The sequence below is a fragment of the Rhipicephalus microplus genome, chromosome 7 (genome assembly GCF_043290135.1).
Source record: "Rhipicephalus microplus isolate Deutch F79 chromosome 7, USDA_Rmic, whole genome shotgun sequence".
NCBI lineage: Eukaryota > Metazoa > Arthropoda > Arachnida > Ixodida > Ixodidae > Rhipicephalus > Rhipicephalus microplus.
In genome coordinates, this window is record NC_134706.1 from 111,795,330 (window position 1) to 111,813,289 (window position 17,960).

At 45.4% G+C, this 17,960-nt stretch overlaps 1 protein-coding gene across 1 annotated transcript; it reads right to left on the bottom strand.

Moving 5' to 3' along the window:
* Positions 1–445: 445 nt before the first annotated feature.
* Positions 446–814, bottom strand: LOC142767839 (uncharacterized). Its single transcript, XM_075870079.1, has one exon. It carries the CDS (start codon positions 812–814, stop codon positions 446–448), a length of 369 nt encoding a protein of 122 aa, XP_075726194.1.
* Positions 815–17,960: the final 17,146 nt, after the last annotated feature.

The window sequence follows — 17,960 nt, forward strand, 5'->3', positions numbered from 1 at the left end:
CGAACCTAAAAAATCAGAGCCTAAATTTTATTGCAGGTTCCCCCCTCCCTTCCTTGTGCCACATGAAACTGCTGTTAGTGTGTTTTAATCCGTAAAGTTTATATACCGACTATGTTCAGTAAACCTTGCGAAAGAAATGTTCACCGCGAACACGCGTGAACGTAAAATAGCCAACACTGTAAGTACGATATGAAACGCATATAGCGTCACTAAACTTGCAAAATAGTGTCAGTGTATCTGCATCGCAGTTTTAATTCTGCGCTAAAGGGCCAGCCAAGATACAGCTACAATACTAGAAGTGAACCAATCGTAGTGACGCTAAGTGTATACTATCAAGTACTTTTTGAGGGTGATACGGAGAGGGATCATGAAAGAGAAGTCAGCCAGTGCAGAAATAGGGTGGCCCTGAAAAGGACCTTTCGGGTGGTGCTGCGTTGAATCTACTTCAGGGGCACACGCTTCCGACGACGGCGCAAACCTTCACGAAAGCGTCGAAGGAAACCCAGCCGTTTTTGGAATAGACGCCGTGCAGGCAAGCCAAGAGGTCTCCGGAGACTGGGTAACCGCACTCTCTGAGGGCTGCCTCCAGGCCGCGGCTGTCAAAATTACCGCACCCATGGACATCAAACTCGCGAAATACGGAGGCCCAGTATTGGGTAGCTTGGCAGCCCATGTTCAGCAGGTCCTCGCAGTCGGTGGCACCCCTGATGGTGCAGAACTCGAGGACGAGCGTCGCCGTCCGGGGATGGACTGCAGGATGCGTTCGCCGTTGGCCAAGACGCTGGAGAAACTCTTCGACGACGCGAGGGTCCATGGCGTACTCTTTCAATAACAGCGAGTAGAATGACAGTCGTTGCTGCTGTCGTATTTTCATACACACGTGTGTCGTCTGTGCGAGACTCTCAACCAATGACCTTTGTACCATTAGCTACAACTCCATCCCCTCCCCCACCCGTTCTCTCTCTTGGTTCACCTTCTGCGCTACCTGAACGTGCACCACAAGCCTCTCTTCTTCTAGAAAATCCGGTTTTTAACAAGCGAGGAATTGGTCCGTTCATCTCCATGTCACCTGCTTATTTCTGAACTAGTGCAAGTATGCAGGGCGAAAACCAGTTATTCTAGTAAAAGCACACAGTGATTCCCGAACTGCTGAAAGAGAAGCAGTTCTTTTTTTTTACACTTAGGTATACGACATTTGCGAAATTTTCAGTGTGCAGCGCTACAATTTTTATACATTTACCAGAGAAAAGTCATGATTTCAAGGGATGAAAAATGTAATATAAACGATCAATATGGAGGAAAAGTTGAGATGCAGAATTTGAATACAACAAATATTGAGACACCTAAAATACACATTGTAAATAAATCAGTCTATCCTGGCGAGATTTCTCCTTTACGCTATCGGAATTCGATAACTTTTTTTTACCTAATCATGTATATTTCATGAAAACTGGCTGAATTGTACTGTTTCGGCATTTTTTTTTTCACGTGAACGCTGCTGAAATTGCGCTGAAATATTATAGTTTTTGTGCGGGCTTGTGAGCGGGTGGGCAGGGATGACGAAGAAGGGTGATAGCTTCGGCTTCAGTTTGCTTTGCAAACAATTAGTGAGACATGAAATAATCCAGCAACAGATCCAAGTGGTCATTAAGTGGAATATTTATATTATCAGTACTTCTCAAGTGTTTCTCGAATCATCTGTATAAATAGGGCTTAAATAATATAATGCTCCATCGGGTGAGGAGGACCGGTCTGGCAACCAGTGCTTTCCTCATTATTGCAGCGTGCCGACGGCGCGGTGTGTACTGGCTGGTGCTTGCATGTGTGGCGTTTTCGAACAATTTTAGCATGTTCTCGGTCGCACTGCCAATTTTCTTCTTCCTTATCAAGATGCCAACCAGCGGACAATCAACTTGGAGCCACTTGTATCATTATTGGTTGTTTTAAAAACTACCAAAAAACTAAAAATTCAACTGCCATCTCAATATAATTACGTATGCAGCAAGGATCGCCGAATGCGCAGCATTTGCGGTTGCTGCGTGGTACATTGCTTGTGTTACGTGACAATTTGTATGTCAGCAAGTGCAGCAATATACCCGGAGTACCTAGAAACGTTTCACTCGACGAAAGACAAGAGCATATGGTTAGATTTTAATGAAACATAAGTGGTCAAGTACGGCCCATACCGTTAAAGGGCAAATGATCTAGGCACCACGTGACCACCTAGCCACCTATGGTTTTTTTTTTCGCTTTAGTGTTATAGTTTAGTATGGTAGGGTGGGCCAAAAGAATTAGCCTCGTAGCTTGCCTCAACACTCTGATCAGTGTAATTATTGTCGCTCTATTACCACGGATGAGAACACCCTCACTTCGCTGCGGCATAACCGGCATGAAACGTTTAATTAGTGCTGTGCACCTGCCTTCTGAAAGCCAATCATTGAGTTAAATTTACTTGAAAATGACGTGGAGGAATCATTGCGTGAGCGTAAAACTTTGTAACGCGGTTGGATGACTCGTGCGCGATGAGCAATATGAAAACCTCATTGTGAAAAAAAAGCAAGTTCTTTTACTTTGTGTATAAAATTACTACATGAGTTAGACTACTTTTCGCATGGTAAAAAACCACGTCCGATGAGTCGCGCTATACTATACTCACCATGAAACTATGGTGCGTATACACACGATAGTTAATATTTTTATTAAGAACACAACAAAATTAATCTACGTTGTTGCGGTTACTTCTCTGTTGTTTCTAGAACTTTCAATTTCGCTTTTAGCTTTGCGAGCGACACGAAAGCCGTACAACTTGTAGAAAAAATATTTTTCAATATATAACACACAAATGGCTCTTTTACCAGTCATATGGCCGAGCCTTAGCATGCTTGGGGTCGCATTAGCAGAAAAAACTGACTTTTCTCACTCAAGTGCTCCCAAAAATAAATCAAATGCCATTACTCTACAAAGAAAAAAAAAAGCATCCTGGCATGAAAACCAAAGCATCGCTTTTTGTGTGCGAGCACCTGCCTATAAACAGCCCTAATTTTGTCTGCACCCGGGGGACAGGGGACAATAAACAATCGAGTTATAAGGAGCAATGGAAAGCCGATCAAAAAAATAGACCACGGTTTGTGAACAACAAATAAATGCCACCATCATTGAATAATCGCAAGTGCGTGCTCACGAACGATCGCATGGACGGGTGTTTGTCGCTGCGAGAGCATGAGCACTCCACGAGTGCAAGAACAAACCTAAATTTTACCCCGCACTATTATAGGCTCAATTCAATGCGTCAGAACGAAAAAAAAAAACTAACTGCAGCTGCAACTGCACGATTTTTTTTTTCATGGAAACTCGGATCTTCGCACGCTTCACTGGGTTGCCAGACCAAAGACGGAACCGCCAGCTTGGCAATATGGCGGTGTCCACGCTATAAGGTCTATACTGCAGGTTTTTTTACACTCTTCTTCCTCTAAAGGGAGAGCGGGGAGTGTCTACGGAAGGCTATGCTGCCCTTTTCATACCCAGGAAGAGGGCCCAACGCACGGTTTCACATGTGAGTATAGCTTTCTTGCGCTATCTGTGAAAGAGCTATTATTTCTGAGAACCCAATGATCTGTCATGCGCGGGCTGCATGATTCAGAGTACACAGGAAACTTCAAATAACGTGTCCAAAATTTCTATAAAAAAGAAATACCCGTTCGCTACCTTTAATACTTTCTTTTGTAGCGGGAGACGTGATGAAGCGCCCATGAAACAGTCCCCAAACAATTAGTTCTTTTCAGCAAAAAAAAAAAAATTATGTATTGTATATTATGCCTCAAAATATACGAATATGTTGTGCAAAAAGGATATTCCAGTGCCTAAATATCCATAAAAGTAGCCCGCTATAAAAATCAGCCACCGTACTTGCGGCTACTGCCATGATAAGGCGAATAAGGCTTTGAGAATTCGAAATATCGGCGTCTGGTAAGAATTACGCTGCTATCTCTTTCTAACAAACTTACAGACGGAAAGAAACCGAAGCGCCGATGATCGCAACAAGAAACCAACCAGCCTGACGTCAGTATGAACGGTGGTGATCGCAAGGTTGTTAGCTCTTTTCCACTTTTTCGGGCATCTCACTTTGAAAGGACAAGAACAGCGTTATTCAGCAGGGCAAGGTCGATGGCAGCTGTAGCAGCTGCTGTGCCCTTTTAGGTTGAACTCGCCAGCTTGATCTCTCATTATTTTTTTTCTCTGTTCTTGTTTACCTGTGTGTACATATTGAATAAAAGTTGCACGGTAAGCAGAGCCGTTTTTGGCGCAGTTGTGGCTGTCATTCCCGTGGGGCACCAGCTTTTTTTTTTTTTTTGAGCGAAGCGAAATTGGTGGAACCCACGTTGTTCCAGGAGGTCGAGTGAAGAATAACGAATAGCCCCATCATATCCAGAGTACTCATGGCAAACAAGAAACTGTTCTGAAGCACAATGGTTTTACTTGCAAATATGGTGAGTGGAACTGACCAGGAGAACCTGTTTGTGACTTATCCTAATTCCAGTGTTCCCGTGCATAAGACAACGCACGGACATAACAACAGCGCAAGCTGGAGAAACACGTATAAGATCTAACTGTTGGAACTTTGTGCTTTACTTCGCACGCTGTGTTAAGTGCTTAAACGTAAAAGAACTCACCTAAGCGTGTTAGCTTCCACACTGCCTCTAAATTGGCTGGCGTCTCTCTCCGTGTTAACTTTTCTCGACGGCAAAATGCTAGAACACTTTTCTCCGAAGAATGGCCGCTACAAACACACTGGCTGCCTGCTTAATCACTTGGTAAGCATTAGAGCAAAGAAAACAAAGCATATCGTTCTTCAGGAAGCCATTCTTCCCCCCCCCCTCCCCGCCCTCACCTGTGCAGCATGAGGGACCAGTAATTCCACGTTCCTTTCACACAACCTTGAGCCAGGGCACACACACAGAAAGAACAAGCACCTGTTTTCATCTTGGTCTCACTGAGCCTTCATGAAAAGAAAATCAGTCCTAAACACAATTTTTTTAGAATTTTAGCGCAATTATCTGATATTTTACGCAGCAATGAAATTTCGTAACACGAAAAGCGGAGCTAATAGATGTGGAATTGACAGTAGGAATGAATAACGAATTCAAGTGGCCGGTGGATGTTTAGAATGTAAGCAAATATTATAGGCCCTTATTTTACCTGAAGGCTAGGCCACGTTTATGTGTTTTTTTAAAACGCACAGAAGAAACGCAGTTTTGGACTATACCATGATTGTTAGCAAGATTCTTCTGACAGCGCCGAAATAATATTACAATTTTGTCAGGCGTCTGGTCACATCGACTTGCATTTGCTAAGCCTTTCTCACAGCACAAAAATTATATACACACCATCCCTGTACGAAACTCCAGCAACAAGTTAAGCTATATCACAGAAATGAAAAATTTCGGCATCGTATTCAAAGATTAGGAAGTTTTAGTGCTTGGTACGCATTCTCTTGGGGCGTTGCGGGCTTGGGAGCGCACGGCGTTGCGTGCCCAACTGATACCCAACCGGAATGCCTTTTAGTTGGCGCCACGGTGGCACGCACGCAAACGCAAGCCGCACGAAGTTCACACGCGCTCGCAGAGCCATAGCGTCTTCTCGCGTAAGTATTAATTAAGTCTTTTTATGATACAAAATGTTAAGTAAACATACATAGGGATCAGGACACTTTTTCTATTGTGTACAGTAATCTGGTATACGCAAAAAAAAATGAAAAATACAACGTTACCGTAACGACAGTGTCGACATCTTGTGACACTTCGTGCAACCGCAGTCATGAACATGTTACCTTACGCGTAATGTTTTTGAGGTAAAATGAATAAAGAGGTTACTCATTTGTAATATTGTCGCTGCGCAGTTTTTGCACCAGATGTACAATGCACAATGTTTCTGCAATAAAGTTGTGGTTGTCTGTTTCACTATGGCCGCGCTAGGTGACGCCACCTATTCAGCTGGTCGGGGACTGGCATATGTCTTTTAGTTTCTGTGTTCCAGGCCATTCTAGCTTTGGAAATCTGGCTGAAACCGTGTAATCGCTATAAGTGATCGCACTTTGGCTTACTCTAACTCGACGGCTAGAGTATCCGCTGTGCGGATACCGTGAGTTCTTGCGAAGGTGGACCGCGCGGACGCATGGCCCCATCGCCCCAGCGATCTTGCCACGCATCTGTTTGGGGTTTCGCGCATGCGCAATACCGCCGCCCCAACGTCCTTCGTACGCAAGCCGCTTGGGTACCCAGCACCAAAACTCCCTATTAGCTGTATTGTTGAGATGCCACGAATCGGGCCCGTAGCCAGTTGGGGCGGGGGGTGATTTATTATCTATCTCACAAGTTTATAGCGGAAAAAAGGCGTGTTTTATCGAGAATACAATGACAAATATATGTTTTAAGGTCTTTAAGAGATGGCTCCGCTTCCAGTGATTAAAAACATGCGAATGCTTGAGAAGTTCACCCGACAAAATCTATTATCCTCAATGGAATGAGAATCGGACGCTCTTCCCTTTTAATAAAGCCAGCATTTGGGAAATCCCGCAGGGTCTTTTCACATTGACGCAAATATTGAGGATTCGTGCTTTATGCTTTATGCTTTTTGTGAGATAGAAATATTTTAGAAAAAAGTATGGCCATTTGCACTTAGCAGTTCTGTACATTGGACATCACGTGTTCTGTGTTCTTGGAGACATCTTCTCAGCCGAATTTTCCGTTTATTAGTTGATTGCCATTTGAATCTGCATTTATTATCATGGTGTGTTTTAACGTCATCGTGAAGCATTGGTGCACTCAAAGGACACGAGTGCATCACGTGATTCCTGCTTACATATGTGAGGTTAAGGCAACATGACAACACCGGGCGTTTGATCCCTGCTCTCTTTTTTTCTGCTGTGAGTCTCGGTAAAGTTAAAAGCTGCCACCCTTACCTTCCCAACATTCACTGAACTAATGAGGATTCAGTACACACGTTCCGTGTAGTATACAATTCTTCGTCAAATTTCCTTTTTTTAGGGGCGAAGCTCCTTATAGCGGCACCCGTTCGTCCCTCGTAGTCTATACCAAGTATAACATTTTGACCTCCAAGGTGGTGCCGGTGAGAGACATCTTCTGTGCGTTGTTGAACAATAAAAAATAGTGCTCAATGTACATGTCAATGGCTGCTAATGGGGAATAAAAGAAAGGAGCATTCGGCTTTTAGTTAACGCGCAGGCTGCGATCACTATAAGCAGCCATTGGCATGTACATTGAGCACTATCTGACTAAAAAAGTTTGCTACGTCATACTTGCTGGGCGTAACCTCCTTGGTTTTCGAAAGGTTTAGCGAGCGTTCGGTAGCAGTGCCATGAATACAGTGAACTAGTATATACCATGAACTCGAGGTGGTTAAAGGTGGGAAGTGGACTCGAAGCGCAAGCCGTAAGAAAGTGTGCGTGTGCCACCTCTCGTTTAGTCCTTGGAATGTCCGCTGGATGGCGGTGCTTCTATATAAGGAATATATGATGAAAAGATGCGAGATGGTGGTACTTGGAGTGTTGAATAGATGGACGAAAGGACACATAGACAGATGCATGGAAGGACGCATGAATGGACGCAGGGGCGGCTGCATGGACGAACGCAGGGATGGACACACGAACAGACACACGAACAGGTGCACGCACGGACGGGCTGATGGACGCATGGACGGTCACACTGATGGACGCATGGACGCACGGAAGCAAGAACGAATGGGCAGACGAATTCTTCGCACCACTCTCCAACATTCACTCCGTGGATATGCTGCCATTTTTTTTTTCTTCTCTGAGCAGGCCTCGCCCTGAAACTTCAAGCAGTTCATGGAAACAGAGTGACAAGACACGAGGGTTCTGGGACGTTGAAGTGCGTAGCTTTTCATGTACATATATATTTTTTTGGTGGCCGCGTCTAACGTGAAAAAAGTTTCATTTGGTGTCCACGCTCTTCTGTTTCCTGTCGAACTAACTTATTTGTGAAACCAAGCGAAAGTCCGCAACAGTTCTTCTTGGTGTCGTGGTTGACTGTTTTACACGCTAAGTGGTTGTAGTGGCGCACGGCGAATTTTTGTTTTGGGGGCTCCCTCAAAATATAAATGGGAGAGGTCGGCAATGAAGAACCCATAAATAATTCCCCATCGCACGGCTAGAACGATGTGCCATGTTATTACAAACATCTACCCATCAACACATTAGAGTAGATAATGCGAGCGCATTCTTTTTTTTTTTTGGGGGGGGGGGGGCAGTACCCCTTTAAGCTATCGCAGAAATAGACTAACTTCACACAGGACCATGTCGTGCGATCGAAGAGCGTTTTTTTTTTTGGCTTCATAGAAAGAGAAAAGAAACTTTACTGAAGCCAAGATAATATTGGACGTCATGCAATGCGGTCTGATTAGCAGGTTTTGAGGGACATGCAGCCTTGGTTCGGTGCAACGAGTGCCCTCCTCCGTTAGCGCAGCCCATGTATTTGCATGAAAGCTCCGCACTTCGTTTAAAGGCATACGGCCACCGTACCAAATATTTTGATATGTACAAGATTTTAGAGGCGAAAGAGCTCTTCGACTAGCCTGTGTAACGTGGTTCCTCCGCCCGCACCACACCCCTCGCCGCTGGTGCTCTCTCTTGCCTGCCGCGCGCTTGCCTCGTGTCAGCTCTCTCTCTTTATCCTCTCCATCTCTCGAGCCCACTTGTCACGTGGGCATCATCTCACCAGTGCCACTTCTTTCCATCTGTCAGCGAGAAGGAGCCGCCCCAGCGTTTCTTGGTAGACACTAAGGGGAACTCTGGCGCTAGAGTCTATCGCAGCTGCAACGCACGGCACTTCAGCGAGCATGGGAGTGATGGGTAGTACACGTATCTGTGTAATCTTCGTGCTTCTGGCTCCGCGTGTGTTCGTGTGGCTTGGAGCTAGCTGTTTTCTCACGAAACAAAAGTCAGCAAATGTTCAGAGGTTGCACTTCACCACTTTATTCATTTAAGTTCACTATTTCGAATCGGGTCACGAAGTTCAAAAAACTTCGATCTTTTCTTCAAAACAAAACCGAAACTAGCAATAAATGAAGCCGCAAGTACTATTCGCCGCCAGCAAGTACAGAGACTAGGCAAATTCGTTTACTGTATACCCATCATTCCCGTGGTCGCTGAACGATCACAAAGCCAGAGTTGCCTCTGGTTCATTTTAAGAAACTCTATAGGATCCGCGAGCCGACGGGTGCACGGAATGCGCGTGCCTTGAGAATCTCGCGGCGCCGACAGTGTGGACAGCGCCTGGCTGCTTGCCACGCGATCGCGCCGACGGGTGGGGAGCCGTCGCAGCATGCTTCCCATTAGTGTACGCGTACCTTTCCCGGCTGTCGCTGGCGTTGCGAGGGTTAGCGAAGCCGAACGTCTTCGCGAAGGGGGAAATAACACCATGGAGTTAGATACAAACAGTTTAGATGGGGATACTTCTCGGCTTCCTCAAGGGACGCGATCGGCCAGATAAAGTAACAGCGACGCGCGTCAATCAGACTGCAGTGAGCAGCGAACCTACCGTCAGGCAATGGAAACTTCAAAGTAAGAGAGAGTTACAGTATACCGGGCTTTGGGGGTTACCGGGTGTACCGCGATACCGGAATCGAAGTGCCCATGCGCAGATACGTACGTCACGCGTACCGCTTCCCGTACGCGCGGTATTTTTCAGATCTCACGCTACCTTGGTAGCGTAGGCGTACGTAGTGTACGTAAACATGGTGGCGCTCTTGGACGCCCGCTTCGAAGTGATTTTGGCGTAGTTGTTGAAATATTCACCTTCTTCGCAGCAAACGACTGTTCCAAGTGGCTTCGCTTGCCTTCAGTTAGCTTCGATGAGCGAGTAATACGGAAAAGTTGGCGTAGTTTTTGAGATAGCTTCCCATTTCGAACACGTCTGTCTCGCGTTTGGTGCGTGGTTCTTATTTATTTACTTTTATTATGACTAAAATAAACTTCTAACAATGCTTCGCACGGTGGCATAGGCAAACATTCTCGTTTTCTTTTAATTTTCACTGCTTAGCTTAATAACCTTCTAATAGGTGGCGCCACCATCCCGGCTGGGGCACGTAAACCACGTAAACGCTATTCCGCTAAACTATAAAGACGCTTCCCGCAACGAACGTTTGCTGCACGGTGACGCCATTCCCTTAACCTACGCTATCACGCTAACGCCAAACTATAACTGTCTAATGATAAACAAACGTACCCTTGTTATAGCAACCGGTGAGGATGTTAGCGAAACTGGAATTTAGTGAGCCACGCGTTTGTCACTCACGAAAGACAGGCCATGCAGCAGCTTCAGCTGCTAGCGTGCCTTGTAGACGCGGCCCCTAACTGGCATTTTATCATTCCCGCTTGCAAAATGAACTTGTGATGAGGTAAGCAGCCAGTAAGTAAGGATGATGAGTGCAGCAAGATAAGATATGTGCAGTGCCCCCATTAACATGTTATCCTAATTTTAATAGTGCAGTACCAAATGGCAGCTCCACTCTTAATCATGTTATGCTTGACGTTCAAGATATAGACAAGAAGCGAGACAATTTTTCTTAAGTTTGTTGCACAGTCAACATATTAACCGGGGCATGAGTAAGAGTGTATGTGCTGCACGCCAACAAATTGTTATAGGCACCTAATTAGTCGCTTCTCTTATAAGCATTCACGCGATCTTGTTCAATTTCTGCTTTGCTGATCATCAAAAGCAGGTGCGTTCCCCCACGCTGTCATCACGCGCCCAAGATTCAGCTTGCCGATCCCCGAGCAACACTTACGATCACCGTACGCACAAAAACTAGAGAATTTAAATAGAGAGCCGCTATATATGAAACTTTGGAAAAGGTGTCAATTTCGCACATATCAGTCACGCCCCAAGAAGGATTATAGGTTCACAGAACGTGCGAATACCACATTGAAATGCCAGTACGCGCTTCATGGAGAAGCATGGTGCCCGCGGCGGCCGCGTGTCTCAAAGACCCCTCATGGTTTGACAGAGATATAGAGAAAGCTTTATTAATTGTCAATCAATTACTTCAGTAGTGTCCGACGATTTCATGGTGTGTGCGCTTATCCTCTCTTATTTGTTCGGCAACTTGGGAGGTTCCAGGGATCGGCCGGTAGGTGAGACCTCAGGCGACCAAATGAGTCTTCTCGTTCTTTTTAAGTCCCCGGTGAGCCGATACCCAGACGAGCGGAATCAGCTCTCTGGGTACTCCTACCATGTTTATTATGCGGACGCATAGCGTGATATATAATATCTAATTATGCGAAATGCGCAACGACTGTGTCGTAAAAGGGTGACTACTCATTACGATCGCGCTACGCATAATTCTTCATTGTCGTCAGCGACAGAATACAAAAATTGCACAAAGTTACTTGCAAGTGTGCAGCGGATACAACGCCTCTCTGACGTAAGATGACATATTGAATGCCTCCCTACTTGCACAGTGCTAAAAAAATGACTATTTATAGCATAGTGGGTATCCTACAAGTTTACTTGCAGCGGTTACCCAAGAAGTGTTAAAAAAGGGTATAAAAAGCCGGTGTTCCAGCTTTCGCTTTGAATGTGCTGAGATTTGCGCGCAGGCCTGGTGGATTTTGTATGTCTTGAGCAGGTGCTCAGTGGATTACATTTGCATGTAAAGTTTTTTTTTTACCATTTACATAAGGTGCGCGCTCAGCCACTGCAACTTGTGTCGTTGACGTAGCAGACGCTGGCCGTAAATTCTCTGATCAATTTGTGAAACCCATCGTTTTTCCGAAGTTCTTTATCGCATTTCAAACATATAGAAGTCTTTTACTGACTTTTTCCCAGTGAATACGAACAATATTACTGAGGTTGAAGGAAAAAAAGCTAGAGCACCAGCACGCCAAGCGGAGGGTTTGCGGAAGCATTTAGACGTGTAGGTCCCACGGAGGCAACCGCACAATGGCGCCACTGCTAGTCCTCTCTACTAATACCTGTGAGACAAGTCAAACAAACGTAGCAAAGCTAAATTATACTTGAGAGCATGCTGTGAGAGTAACAAGGAGAGGGATTGTGAATCGATTACTCAGCCAAAACGGAAATTTCGTTGGCCCGGAAAGGAGCCTTCGGAGTGGAGCTGCGTTGCACCAAATCAGAAGCACACGTTTCCTACGACGCGCAAACCTGATGCGCGAAGGCGTCGAGCCAAAACCAGCTGTTGCATGTTTGTCTGGTGCATAGACAAGTCAACAAATGGTTGATGGATTGATTGATTTGTGGGGTTTAACGTCCCAAAACCACCATATGATTATGAGAGACGCCGTAGTGAAGGGCTCCGGAAATTTTGACCACCTGGGGTTCTTTAACGTGCACCCAAATCTGAGTACATGGGCCTACAACATTTCCGCCTCCATCGGAAAAGCAACCGCCGCAGCCGGGAATCGAACCCGCGACCTGCGGGTCAGCAGCCGAGTACCTTAGCCACTAGACCACCGCGGCGGGGCAAGTGAACAAATGGCCGTTGACAGGGATACTGAAAGCTCGCAGGGCTTCCGGTAGGTTGTTGTCGCTGAAAAGATAGCCCAAACGTAGCCTTTGTACTGTTGCCCAGGACTCGACACTTTCGCAGGCTATGCCCAACAGTGTAACGCAGTCGCAGGATCTCGTCATGGCGCAGTACTGCAGCACTAGCGCCACCATGCGAGACATCACAAGTGGTGTCTTGACCGTAGTTATAGACGCCGAAGAAGCTCGTCCACCAGGTCAGGGACCGTCACTCAATGTTGGTAAAATCACAAGTCGAGTGACAACCGTAGTAGCCGTTGAATTTTTAAGCACCTCTGTAGCTGTTGGTTGCAAGCTATTGTCAACCAATGACCCCTAACTTCTCGACTTCACCGCCACCTCTTTTCCCCTGCCACATTCCTCTCCCAATCCCGTTGCACGTGTATCTCATGCCTTCCTTTATTCACTGGAAAGCCAAGTTCTACGACCCAATGATTAGTTTAACCACGTCACTTGCTCACTGCGCAATACAATAATCTTGCGCGAGAAGTCTTTATCAGGCTCCAGAAACTAAGCGCTAGTTCAGGCTTTAAAAAATATGCACGCTCTTAGTGGTTGCCGGGAATTCTAGGATCCGGTTGAACGAAGCGAGGCTAATGTGAATGTTTGCATGTATTTGCTTTCACAAGTATTACAAAAGAAAAATTGATGCCCCTGTAAAGAACTGCTTCTTGATTAAGTGTCTTTTCTTATTCTTTTTTCGTGATTATACTATTTCTTACTTCGCTTGTAGCGCTTGCCTCTGCTCCTTCTCGCCCCTCGCTCAGTGATGTTGGAACTTGGATCACGCTCAGTTATCTCGCTCGGTTAGCGCGTCTACTACGGGAAAGATAGACAGCGAGTTGTGGCGGGCAGATAACTGATGCCGCAATGAGCTACGAAGAACAAGTTAACCATGCATTGATCGAAGATGGCTAAATCGAGCAAGACCTGTCTTCCGCGGCTCTACAGTGTGCCAAATCGGAAATTTCCAGTTTCGCGAGGGTTTTTCAGCAGTTTCTAAAAGCAACGGGTGAGAACAACAATTTCTACCCATGCTTTGAGCAGGTACTGATTTTGCATGAGTACATATGATTGATTAGATTGATATGTCGGCTTTAACGTCCCTAAACCACCAAATAATTATGAGAGACGCCGTTGTGGAAGGCTCCGAAAATTTTGAGTACCAAGGGTTCTTTAACGTGCACCCGAGTACATATGAGCAAACCAAGTTGTCTGTAAGCCTGACTAGACTGACATAAGGGCAGTGTGGCATGACTGATCGGTGAACCTGAGTGGAACCTGAGTGGTGGAACCTGGCAACGAAATCTTTGCCGTGATGTTGGCTAACAAGGGTCCAGCAACTGATCCCAGAAAAAAAAAACTCGTGACGAATATACTTGTTTCTGAACTTCTTTAGACTGAAGGATGTGGGCACACATATCCACCAGCTGAAGCAAGTCATGGGACCGATCTTTATCTTTGCCACACAAAACGACGAAAATCCCTTTCTTACTACTTGAAATAATACGGGGCATATTGCAATATGGCCCGATTAGTGAGTTCTGTGAGACGTGCAGCCCCAGTTCTGATAGGGCAGTGCGCTGCCGTGTTTGTGCAGACCTTCTATTTGCATTGGACCCCTGAACTTGCTTATCAGTATATAAGACTTGCGTACCCAATACTGTTATATGAACGAGATTTGACAGACTTGCCCTCAATGTCAATTTTTTATGCACCTTGAGCTGGCGTCGTACGAACTCTGACGCTTTTCTCTCTTCGGTGGAGCGAGAACGAGTATCATTTGCCCAAAGATTTTCCTTATCAGCAGCGAAGCTAAAAGTCGGAGCCTACATTTTCTCGTGAGGTGGTCCCCTCCCCCCCCCCCCTTTCCGTGTGCCACATGAAACTGCTGTCGGTGGGCTTTAACCCGTAGAGTTTATGTACTGACTATGTTCAGTAAACCTTGCGAAAGAAATGTTCACCGTGAACACGCGTGAACGTAAAATAGCCAACACTGTAAGTACCATATGAAACCAGTATAGCGTCACTAAACTTGCAAAATAGTGTCAGTTTATATGCATCGCAGTTTTAATTCTGCATTAAAGGGCCAGCCACGATACAGCTACAATACTAGGAGTGAACCGATCGTAGTGACGATAAGTGTACAGTATCAAGTATTTTGTGAGGGTGATACGGAGAGCGATCGTGAAAGAGAAGTCAACCAATGCAGAAATGAGGTGGTCCTGAAAAGGACCTTTTGAGTGGTGCTGCGTTGAATCTACTTCAGGGGCAAACGCTTCCGACGATGGCGCAGACCTTCACGAAAGCGTCGAAGGAAACCCAGCCGTCTTTGGAATAGACGCCGTGCAGGCAAGCCAGGAGGTCTCCGGTGACCGGGTAACCGCACTCTCTGAGGGCTGCCTCCAGGCCACTGCTGGCAAAAGAACCGCACCCATGGACATCAAACTCGCGAAATACGGAGGCCCAGTATTGGGTAGCTTGGCAGCCCATGCTCAGCAGGTCCTCGCAGTTGGTGGCACCCCTAATGGTGCAGAACTCGAGGACGAGTGTCGCAGTCCGGGGATGGACTGGAGGATGCGTTCGCCGTTGGCCGAGACGCCGGAGAAATTCTTCGACGACGCGAGGGTCCATGACGTACTCTTTCAACAACAGCAGGCAGAATGACGGTCGTGGCAGTCGTCGTATATTTATACACTCGTGTGTCGTCTGTGCGAGACTCTCAACCAATGACCTTTGTACCATTAGCTACGGCTCCATCCCCTCCCCCACCCGTTCTCTCTCTTGGTTCACCTTCTGCGCTACCTGAACATGCGCCACAAGCCTCTCTTCTTCTAGGAAATCCGGTTTTTAACAAGCGAGGAATTTGTCAGTTCATCTCCAACTCACCTGCCCATTTCTGAACTAGTGCAAGAATGCAGGGCGAAAACCAGTTATAATAGTAAAAGCACACAGTGATTCCCGAACTGCTAAAAAAGAAGCAGCTTTTTTTACACTTAGGTATACGACATTTGCGAAGTTTTCCGTGTGCTGCGCTACCATTTTTATACATTTACCAGAGAAAATCAATGACTTCAAGGGATGAAAAATGTATTATAAACGATCGATATGGAGGAAAAGTTGAGATGCAGAATTTGAGTACATGAAATATTGAGACACTTAAAATACACGTTGTAAATGAATCAGACTATACTGGCGGGATTTCGCCTGAACGCTATCGGAATTCGACAACTTAAGTTTTTTACGTCTTCATGTATATTTCATCAAAACTGGCTGAACTGTACTGTTTCGGCATTTTTTTTCACGTTAACGCTGCTGAAATTGCGCTGAAATGTTATAGTTTTCGTGCGAGCATGTGAGCGGGTGGGGAGGGATGACAAAGAAAGGATGATAGCTTCGGATTCAGTTTGCTTTGCAAACAAATAGTGAGGCATAAAATAATACAGCAACAGATCCCAGCGGTTATTAAGTGAAACATCTATATAATCAGTGCTTCTCAAGTGTTCCTCGAATCATCTGTATGTATAGGGCTTAAATATTATACCGCTCCATCCGGTGAGGAGGACCGGACTGGCAACCAGTGCTTTCCTCATCAGTGCAGCGTGCCGACGGTGTGGTGTGTACTGGCTGGTGCTTGGATGTGTGGCGTTTTCGAACAATTTTAGCATGTTCTTTGTAGAACTGCTCATCATCAGGATGCCATGATCAGGATGTTCATCAGGATGCCAACCAGCGGAAGGTCAACGGGAAGCCACTTGTATCACTGTTGGTTGTTTTAAAAACTATAGAAAAACTAAAAAGCAAATTGCAATTCCAATATGAGTACGTATGCAGCACGGATAACCGAATGCGCAGCATTTGCGGTTGCTGCGTGGTACATTGCTTGTGTTACGTGAGAAGTTGTATGCCAGCAAGTGCAGCAATATACCCGGAGTACCTCGCGAACGTTCGATTAGGCCAAAGACAAGAGCATATGGTTAGATTATTAAAGAAACATAAGCGGTCAAGTACGGCCCATACCATTTTTGGAAAATCATCTGGGCATCATATGACCACCTAGCCACCTATGTTGTTTTTTTTCGCTTCACATTATTGTTCTAATTTAGTATGGTAGGTTGGGTCAAAAGAATTAGCCTCGTAGCTCAGCTCAACACAGTGATCAATGTAGGTAATGTAGCTCTATTAACACGGACGAGAACACCCTCACTTCGCAGTCGGATAACCGCGATGACACGTTTACCGATCATTGAGTGAATTTGTATGAAAATGACGTGCTGGAATCATTGTCGTGATCGTACAACTTCCGTAACACGGTGGGATGAATCGTGCACGATGTGCAATATGAAAGCCTAGTTGTGAAAAAAAAGCAAGTTCAGTTACTTTGTGTATAAAATTTCTACATGAGTTAGACTATTTTTCGCATGGTAAAAAACCACGTCCGATAAGTCGTGCTATGCTATACTCATCATGAAATCATAGTTATATGTTTTAAGAACACAACAAAATTAAACCAGGTTGTTCCTGTTTATTCTTTGTTGTTTCTAGAACTCTTAATTTCGCTTTTAGCTTGGCGAACGACATTCAAAGCCGTACAACTGGTAGAAAAAATTGTTTTTCAAGAAATAAACAAAAAATGGCTCTTTTACCAGTCATAAGATCGAGTCCTGGCATGCTTGGGGCCACATTAGCAGAAAAAGTGACTGTTCTCACTTTAACGCTGCCGTAATAAAATCAAATGCCATACTCTACAAAGAAAAAAAAGCATGCTGGCATGAAAACTACAGCATCACTTTTTGTGTGGGACCACTCAACTATAAACAGCCCTAGTTTTGTCTGCGCACGGGGGACAATAAACAATCAAGTTATAGGGCGCAATAGAAAGCCGAACAAAATATGGACCACGGTTTGTGAGCAACAAATAAATGCCACCATCATAAAAATTTGCAAGTGCATGCTCACGAACAATCGCATGTTCGGGTGGTTGTCGCGGCGACAGCATGAGCAAACCACGAGTGCAAAAACAAACCTAATTTTACAGTACAGGAAAAAGAAATCCATTGCATCTACAAAGGGTGTCGGCACTTGCTTGCCGTGCTGGAATGGGTTGACATAATATTAGGTTGTTCGAACAAAATGTGACGAAAACTAACGACCATGATCGACCAGTTACTATACGATCGCAACGTCGTATATCACCATATTTGACCACGAATGAATTGTAAGGTTACAGGACGTCTCATTGACTAATTTTATCTTTATCTCATTGACTAATTTTAACTCTGAGCTTCGCACGCTCCACTGGGTTGCCAGACCAAAGACGGCACCACCAGCTTGATAATATGGCGGTGCCCACACTATAAGTTGTATACTGCAGGTTTT